This window comes from Arachis ipaensis, chromosome B03 (genome assembly GCF_000816755.2).
Source record: "Arachis ipaensis cultivar K30076 chromosome B03, Araip1.1, whole genome shotgun sequence".
Lineage (NCBI taxonomy): Eukaryota > Viridiplantae > Streptophyta > Magnoliopsida > Fabales > Fabaceae > Arachis > Arachis ipaensis.
In genome coordinates, this window is record NC_029787.2 from 111,765,938 (window position 1) to 111,775,759 (window position 9,822).

At 31.9% G+C, this 9,822-nt stretch overlaps 1 protein-coding gene and 1 non-coding gene across 3 annotated transcripts; one reads left to right on the forward strand and one right to left on the reverse strand.

Moving 5' to 3' along the window:
- On the reverse strand, positions 5,303 to 9,804 carry LOC107634612 (fatty acid amide hydrolase-like). 2 transcript variants are annotated; one of them, XM_021119276.1, is made up of 21 exons: positions 9,627 to 9,804; positions 9,360 to 9,469; positions 9,188 to 9,248; positions 8,810 to 9,006; positions 8,584 to 8,713; positions 8,429 to 8,506; positions 8,195 to 8,342; positions 7,968 to 8,080; positions 7,781 to 7,856; positions 7,623 to 7,694; positions 7,497 to 7,548; positions 7,309 to 7,374; positions 7,132 to 7,212; positions 6,911 to 7,011; positions 6,725 to 6,817; positions 6,313 to 6,381; positions 6,149 to 6,213; positions 6,000 to 6,061; positions 5,806 to 5,901; positions 5,630 to 5,711; positions 5,303 to 5,526 (listed from the first exon to the last, which is right to left on the reverse strand). In XM_021119276.1, exons 1-20 carry the CDS (start codon positions 9,724 to 9,726, stop codon positions 5,643 to 5,645), a joined length of 1,839 nt encoding a protein of 612 aa, XP_020974935.1. In that variant the 5' UTR covers positions 9,727 to 9,804; the 3' UTR covers positions 5,303 to 5,526; positions 5,630 to 5,642. The 2 variants fall into 2 exon arrangements, with proteins under 2 accessions (XP_020974935.1, XP_016193519.1); XM_016338033.2 differs by having other exon boundaries at positions 5,303 to 5,711.
- TRNAQ-UUG lies at positions 5,439 to 5,510 on the forward strand. Its single transcript has one exon. It is a non-coding gene; the product is annotated as a tRNA-Gln (tRNA).

Below are 9,822 nucleotides of genomic sequence, written 5' to 3' on the forward strand. Positions count from 1 at the left end.
TACCCCCTAGGTTGTCTAGGTTCAAGTATAAAATTAATTCTCCTTATGCATCATCATATACATCAATAAATTATATCCGTGATTACAAGTCTCCTGGTTATCAGGTCGTTCCTTGTAAACAAGAGATAAATTTATTTTTGACAATATCCTAACTTTTAGGACTTATCTCTATTGTTAGAGAATTTCTACCAGTATTCTTGGATTAAATTTTTATACTCCCAAGTTATCTAGAAAAAATATAAAATTTAATCATTAATACATTAAATGTATACACTGATTATTATCTTGAAATAAAACTCCTGGTTGTCAGGCCGCTCTTTATAATCAAGAACATTAGAAAACTAATTTCTAAAATTATAGTGTTCAAAACACATCAATCAAATCAAAATTTGATTTTTCATGTACTAACATTTAGCTTTAAAAAAATTATCAAATCAAATTTGACCTTTATATATATACTTATATATATAAGAAACAAACAAAAGATATTTTGCATCTTATTCCTTTTATTGTGATCAAAATCACAATAAAATTTAATAAATAAATTGAACCAAATAAAATATTTGATTATAAATATAACTATTATATTTAAAGAATGATAAATTAATCACAATTAAATAATTAAAATAAATTAACTATTAATTTATTAGAAAACCATCTCAATGGAAATAAATACATCACATGCTTAAAAATAATTTGAATTAATCCTATTAAGGAGTATGACCACAATCCAATCAATCATGTATCAAATAATTTGTTATTGGTATTATATTAAAATGTTAATATAATAAGGTCCTTGATTAAATTTAGAGATTTATCATTGTGATAGTGATCATAATATTGAGAGATAAATCTTTTATAATTTAATCTAAATTGTTCTTGGTCATAGGATTATTAAAAAAAAGGACATTAATAATCCGGAAAGATCAATATATATATAATGGTCTTCATTGGATGAATATTAATAGTTCTCATTTATTAAATTATATATATAGATGGTGCATATAGAGATATGACCATTGAACTGACTCATTCTGAAAATTCCTAATGGTTATAATTACCATTAGTAAAAATATATTACTTCATACTATCGGGTCGTTGAGGAGTGTTGTTAGACGCCAATCTTGATTAGTAAATTTAGTATGACTAATTTACTACCCGCTTAGTATTGAACCTATGGGGTCACACACTAACGAGTGTTCTAACCTTTGCTGTAGAATTATTTAATTATTATTTTGATTTGATCAAATAAATAATTATATTAATTCAAATGAAATATTATTATATTCTTTGCTAACACCAAGAATATAATAATAGTATGATAATTGAGAATATTATATGAGATTTGAGAATAATTAGTTATTCTATTTCTAAACTTGAATTCTAAATTTGGATGAGATCCTAACTGATTTTGTTTCAAATTGAGTTATGATATGATTCATAAATTTAAAAGATTCAAGTTTAAAATAACAAGATATGATTTAAATTTGAATTGAGAATCAAATTTAAAATCAGTAACAAATCTCATACTATATATATGTATGCCAAGAGTAGAGAAATGATGAGAAACAGAAGAGAATAACAAGAGTTTTATTCCTTTGCCTCTACACACATAAATGTATGTGAGCGTAATTCTTGGAGAAGAATTTTATGGCGTGCAAAGAGTTGCAAGAGGTTTCTCAATTTAGATCAGATGTCCATTGGTCAAGGAGCTGACAGCAAATGTTAGTCTCGGTGTGGATACGCATAGTGCCTTCGTACCATCGAAGGAGAAAGTGATTTTTTACTAGCGTACATAGGTATGTAGATCTGATCTATATATTATTATTGGAATAAAGTTTAAGCACAAAATAGGTCTTTAGGATTACTTTCTTGTCTTCCGCTGCGTGTTATGAACACATAGTAATCCTTCACTGCACATTCTTAAGATTCTAGACCCATTTGTTATTTGAAATTTTGGCGATAGAAACTCTTGTCTTTTGAGAAAAGCCATTAAATTTTCTGTCAATCATTACCACAGTCTTCATCTTCTGGTTGACAGGTCGTATCACAGCATTGTTGACATACTTATTCAAAGAACCCTGATGGTCTAACTTTTGTTTCCCTTTAGCAATTTTTCACTTCAGTTAATTAGTTTTATTCTCCTTTTCAGCAATTTTCTTTTTTAAATCGGCATTTTCCTTTTCTTTAACTTTGTATTTTTTAAACTCTTTTGTAGCTTCCTTATCAAAAACAGAATTGTACTTTGTGTAATAGTGATGGTGCTATCAGATTCTTTAATTCTCGGCGAAAATTCTAACAGATCTTCACCAGGACAAGGATAAACCGGCTTCTTGTCTCACTCAAAAGCCCTCAAGTCTTTATTTTCACCTTGAACACTAGCCATTGTGGTGTCAATTTCTACCATGTTGACCGACAAGTTAAATGACAAAACATAATTTGAATCAATAGCAAATAGTTTAGTGTCCACCTTCATAGTAGTTTTATCTTCAAACTTCAATCTTCCCTTCTCAATTGGTTTTTGTATCAAATCCCTGAAAAGGACGCAATTATTAATGGTGTGCGAAAATACTTTATGAAACTTATAAAAGTTCTTATTTTTTATTTTTTTAGCCGAAGGCATCTTTTTTCCTTCTGGTAAAATAAACTGCTTATCCTTTAATAAAATCTTAAATATTTGGTCTACCTTGGAAATATCAAAAGATAAGTCTTATTTTCAGTTTTGGAATAAGAAATTTTTTTTTCTTTTCTTTTAACAGACTTCAAAGATTTAAAGACATAATGAGGACTCTCACGTAATTCAGCAATATAAATCTCTTTTTCATCTGAATCACTACTATCGGAAAAATAATCAACATATGCAATCCTTTTAGAATATTTTTTGAAATTCTCTTTTTCTTTTTTAATTTGTTGTGTTACCTCTCAGCCAGTTAAGAAAGATCTAAAGTATGTTGATTAACAAATTTTTTTTCTAACTCCAAATTCTAGCCTATTAGCAGCTATTTTGACAACATCGGTTTCTGAAATCAGAGTAAAACACTTATTTTTTATGTTTTTAAACTGTGCCAAATAAGTGTCCATGGATTCTCCCTCTGCACGTTTGATAGAGAATAAATCCGTAAGACTAACTTTCAATTCACTTCAAAAAAATTGATCACAAAAATCTTCTTCGAACTGCGCCCAAGAATGAATAGAATTTGGTCTCAAGTTGGAGAACCAGTTGAATGCATTTTTGTTAAAAAAGAAGAAAAATATCTCATATTGAGATATTCATTAGAAGTTGCTTCCCCAAGTTCAATAGTATATTGAGCAATATGCTCTATTGTAGACCTATTTTCTTCTCTAGAAACTTAGGATTTTGGAATTTTTCAACCTCTTGGAAGCTCTGTATGTTGGACACATTTAAGAAAAGCTAACACGAAATATAACATATTTAAACAGCTAACATTAAATTCTAAACGTTTTAAAATTTGTTCGACGTTCTTAGTTAGATTATAATGCCCCCTAAGTTGTTTTGCTTAAGTCTTTCCAATATATCATCAACATTTTGACCATGTCTAGACATATAAACATCATAATTAGGAATTATTCCACCATTTTAGTTGACATTATCAAATCTTAAACCATGGTTGTCATTTTCTTCTAAATTTACCACAGTAGCAGTCCTATTAACTTGCATATTTAATTGTTTAGTATTTGTGTTTTCCAAAAAAGGATTTAAAACTGTCACCGTTTGATGAGTTAACATGTTTACTAAATCATGGTGGTTTTCATCCATCTATTGCCTAATGTTTGCTAAAGATCCAATAGTTTGACCAGGTTGATTAACAGACAATGCTCTTGATATGTAAGGAAACACAGGTCTGAAATTTTCTATCCTAGTGGTAGTAGGTGTAGCAGAATTAGATGCATTTTTATTTTCTACATTAGCAGCATGTGGCAAGTTTTGTTGTAATATATGCGAATCTGACACTCCAGAAATAGGTACATTTGACATGACATACGAATTTTGGTAAAGATGATTTTAAAATGTTGAGTAGAGAGGCACATGCAATTCTTGTGTCACCATGGGGGACATACCCAGATGACAAGCCATAAGGCAGCCACCCCACAGTATTTATGTGAGTTGCACTTAACCCTGGATGGACATGGCCAACGCTATCATGCCTCATTAACGAAAAGGTAGGCTCTGTATTTGAAATCACAGAAATATTTTCAAACTTATTTTCTCTAGTCTCATCACTGAAAGTAAAAGAAGAAGCTGTAGATGTATTTGTCATGTCAACTAACGCTGATTTTTTAGTATCTGAAAATACGATTTTACCACTATGTAACCACATGCAAGTTCGAGAACTCCTGATTTTTTCTTTTTGACAAACTACAATCTATTGACAATGTCCCACTGGGCATACCAATTTGTTTAATTCGAATTTGTTATATGTTTAAAGAAAATATGGGTATCTCAATGTTGCAATTGTAACGTTAATAGAAATTAAAAGGAATGAAATAAGTAAATAAACAAAAAAAATATAAGGTGTCAGAGGCAAAATAAATTGCAACAATTAAAACATACAGGAAACTAAAAAAAAGATAAACTTAAAAGAGAAGAACACGTAAAAATAGAGATATTTTTTAATAAAAAATAGAAAAAATAAATTACAGGTGTTTAAATTTAGAGAAATTACTTAAAATTCTAAGTGTTTGGTGATGTCAAGGGTTGAGAACGTTTTGAATTTCTAAATATTTTTCAAACAAGAACTGAACTTCTTTATAATGTTAGCCTAATACTTATTTATAAATTTTCTATGTCAACTGACAATTACACTTTATATACCATTTTCAACCAATTAAATCGTCTATGTAACTATTCTCGCATTATTAATTTTTAATTTTTTTTTTAATAAATAAACATTATATTTTAGACACTATAGCATTTACCTTTTTACAAAATACTAGTTGTAGCAGGGTTAGCCGATTAGGCAAACGCCTATCATTTGATCTATACACGCTGGAATAAGATAGAAACTATAATCGCAATCAAATTAATCATTATTGTTACTCTCTTGCCAAGCATTTTACAGTATATTTGTAACGTAAACAGTTGTAGGAAGTTACTCTAGCGGACGAAAATCGCTCACCATAGTATCTAATAATTTTTCTGAAATATTCGTTCATACCTTTTGGCTTTTGATGTTTAATTATTGAGATTCCATTGAGGATGTAGACAAATTATACGTTTGGTTACTATTTTAAGTTTCGTGTACATCTCACCTTTCAAATCCCAATATACATTTTGAATGGCTACAGCAGGTAAAACGAAACAGTTCAAACTTCCAAATGTAGTAAGCAAATCGAGTTTGATTGAGAAGTGTATGCTATTTATAGTAAGAATGGAACACAACTTATTAAAGTACAATTACGTGATAAACAACAACAAAGGTTCTATGGTGTAGTGGTTAGCACTCTGGACTTTGAATCCAGCGACCTGGGTTCAACTCCCGGTAGGACCTGTTTTAACTTTTCCCCCTTTTTCAAGAATAGAAATAAAATTTAAGATTAAAAAAGGATCACCATAGAGCAGACAGGACAACTAATCAAGTTTTGATTTTGTTAATAAATCATAGAAAACCTCTGGTCTGGATTTAACTTTCATTTTCTCTTAGCAAGTCATAGAAAACTGCTGGCTTTCTGTATTCCGGCATGCAGATGGCCTAGGATCACAACATGCATACAGCACCATATATATATGTATGTTAGTTCTTGATCTCAGAAAATAATGATTAGAAAGCAAGGAACTAACTTTACCTGCATTGCAAATGCCAAGTGAATGAGTGTTGCTTCAGCCCAAGGCTTTCCTATAAATTGAAGACCAATAGGCAAACCCAATTCACTGTATCCAACCTGTGAAATGAAGTTTTTTCTATTACATATAATGATATAAAATGATTTGGACTTGGAGTAGCACTATGTAAAAGGAGAAAGTAATCAATCATTCATACTGGAATAGTCACCGCAGGAAGTCCCAAAAAGTTTCCTGATATGGAATACCGAACAAGTGCAGCTGAAACAAACGGAGCAAATTAATAATATTTACAAATTATATAGTAGTTATTAGCAAATTAAAGCTTAATGTCACGTGTTAATGTACCTGCATTTGGGTAGTCAAAGTCACCAGTCTTTATAGCATCCTCTTGAATTGGGTTTGCAGTGACACTGTATGCATAATAATGCATGCATATCGTTTTAGTTATTGAAAGAAAGCGATTGTGTTTCAATTTTGAAGAAATTAAAGTGCGTGGTTGAGTAACTAACCCTGTTGTTGGTGACACAATGACATCTGCCTCGGCCAATATTTTCTTGTGAAACTGTAACTGCCGATTCCTGTCCATGATTTAGAAATTGTGTGTTTGGTTTTAGTTTGTAATAACCACTTAGTATTACGGGATGATTTAAATTTATTGTTCTTATATATATGACTTATTTATTGTGTTTTTTATTTTTAAAATATATGTCAAATATGTAATGTTGTTGTTATTATTATTATTTTGGTGTTACAACTTATTACATCTTAATAGAAAGTTCATAATTGAATGAACAATTAAATAATTTATTACAGTAGAGATATTACTCATAGAATAAAAAAAAAATATTGACACAAGAAAATAGTACTAATTGTTGAAGCTTGACCAATCTAAAATAGTAGAAAGCACAGACCAAGACTCACCTAATTTTTTGAGCTTTGATATACTCCATGCTGCTGAAAGCACTATAGAAATTAAGTGCTACCCTTGTATCCCATCCTAATTCTGCAAAATTCCTTTAGTAATAATTTTGTGATATCAATAAATTTTCTCTCTGAATCTAGAGGGGACAACAAGGAGAATTCAGGGGATTAAGATTTCATACATACTTTTCTCGAAAGGAATCAAGCGAAGTGGAGCACTCTGATCCGATTGTTAGATAATGTGCTCGGAACATTACTTCTATGTCTGGTATAGTAACATCTACAGTCTAGTATGTTTAAGATAAATATCACTTTGTTTTGTTGTTTCTCATTGAAGGGCTCAGTAATTTTAAAAAAAAAGGGGGTTAAAAGCTATTTTTTCAAAACAAAAAATTTGCATGCAGCACCTCCCAACCATAAAGATCCTGAAGTTTGTTCAAAGCATGAGAGCAGCATCTTCTGATATCATCACTGCAATCATTGAACCACTAATTGAAGGAATTAGTGGTTAAAAAACCAAGCTGATGTTAGAGGAATCCATAGTTTCATTTGTCTAGTTGAATAATCAATCAATATATGCTTACCGTTCCATATTTTGCCAACTTGATGTCAGATATAGACTTTGTCATTGGCAGCAGTGGGAGATTGATCTTGGTGAAAGGTTTGCACAGTAATGTTATATTCATAAAGTTAAAAGAGATTAGGAAGAGGCTAAATTAAATATATACCACATAATCAAACTAAGATGTAAGTTTAAGAAAATAGTTGTTACAGGTATTTTGGATGGCTGATTGGAGGGAATTTCACCAGAGATAGCTGCATAACTGTAAAAGTGAAGCATTAGAAACTGCAAAAGTGATCTTAAAACTTGTTTAAGAAAGAATAACAAACTACTAACGTGATCAATGCATCCTCAACTGTGCCTGCTAGTATTCCCACCATCCCAACTGTCCAGTTTAGAGGAAGAACTCTGAATGCAGTATATCATCATTCTACTAATTCTTTACAATTCTTGCACTATTGCTTAGACATAATCAAACAAAAAACAATACCCACCCGGAATGAGGTACACGACCAAAAGTTGGTTTCAGACCAACAACACCACAAAGAGCTGCAGGAATTCTCACAGATCCTGAAAACAAATGCAAACAATATGGACAGACTTTCTATTTACGGTTATAAGCAATTACCATGCAGAATTTGTTAATCTTTGATGTACAGTCAGTGCAGATATGCAACATACCTGCCCCATCCACACCAAGGGCAACAGGGCATAGCCCTGCAGACACCACAGCAGCAGATCCACTCGAAGAACCTCCAGCGATCTTATTCGAATCGTATGGGTTCCTAGTAGCCCTAATGGAAACAGATAGCATATGCTTTTGTCACCACTCTAATGCAAAGTTCAAAAGACACAAAAGATATGATTATGTAACATAATAATGTTAAAGTAAAACATTGTCCTGTTACCCATAATGCGGATTGATTCCATTAGTTCCAGCCCCTAGTTCTTGCATATTAGTCTTCCCAGAAAGTATGGCGCCACATAACCTTAGCCGCCCGACACAGCAAGCATCATCTGCACAAGGCCTTTCTTTGTGCAACCACTTTGTACCTCCTAAGGAAACCAATTTTCAATGATTCAGGGAATTTCATCCAATATCTATCAGTAGCTAACATTTGTAATGTTGAATACACCATCACCTGTGGTTGGATAGGGCAAGCAATCTATTTCATCCTTGATAGCGACTAGGACTCCATCTAAGACAGAGATAGGTTCCCCTGCAAAAGAAACATACATCTAATGAGTATCAGAGCTCAATTATGCCATTGATCAGATTCTGAATTGTTATAAATACCTCTCTGATATCTAAGAGTTGATTCATCTGCTTGCCTCAGTATATCTTCAGTGTTGTAGTTAATAAAGAATCCCATTTGGAGTTGAGCTTTTGAAGATTCAGCAACAGCAGCTATAAAGCGTTCTGCGACCTTTGCAATGGCAAAGTAAACCATAGATATCTTAAGATCAAAATCAGAAATTTTGAACTTCAGAAAGAATATCTAATATTTCAAATAAAATAATACCATGCGTGGTGTTATATCTCCTGAGCTATAGGCTCTAGAATAATCCATTATTGTCCACCGACAGAATGAAGAATTTTTTCCATTAAGTGCATCATCATCTTCTGATGAAGATGTAGGCAAGCAATCTATTGAAAGCTGAACTTGCTCTTGTGGAGTTAAAGCATGATCTATGCATTTGACTTCTTGTTCTCTGTGGTCTGCAAAAATAAACTGAAATTAACAATATTGTTCTATGGGACTAATTTAATTATGAAAACTTCAACAGAACTCAACAATCCAAATGACATCCATGTCCACCACCACAAAATCGATCATGTAGCAAATCACTTATTATTGTACAAGTGATGGATAGAAAGAAACTTGTGAAAGATATCAAACCTTCAAAGTGATGTAAGGGAACATAGAGGGGTGAATCTTCCAAATCTGCATTTGTAATAAGCTGCAGAAACGGATGATGTTGCTAAGAATTAAATTCATCCTTAATTAATTGGAACAAATTTAAACAAGACGGAACCCAAGCTAATTAAGTGAACGTGGTCTAAACACAAACCTTGTGAAAAAGATTATTCCTCTTGAGTAGATACAATATGGAGGTTCTAAATACTCGAGTTTCCAACAAGAGAGTGAAAATCTTGACTACAATGCCAGTCATGCGTGGTGCTGTAACAGTAATTGAAATTTTGATGATTGTGATTCTGAATTATTAAACGCATTTGCATCACATATTAATTACTGTTAAGAAAGTGAAAAAGGGGTGATGGCACGATAGTAACAAAAAGGAAGAAGAAAGCATAGGAGAAAATGGGCTATGGTGAACCTTTAACATTGTCATGGAAATAGAATTCAGTGCTATGAGGGCCTAAGTTAACATCCTTCACAGGCTTGTAAACCACACGCTTATCTTGGAACAAACCCATATCATCACCTAATTAGTAAAGAAATGGAGATTGTTGGTGTTTGGACACTGGACAGTAACATACAAGAATGGTGACGTGAGAGATGAAAGGAGAGCA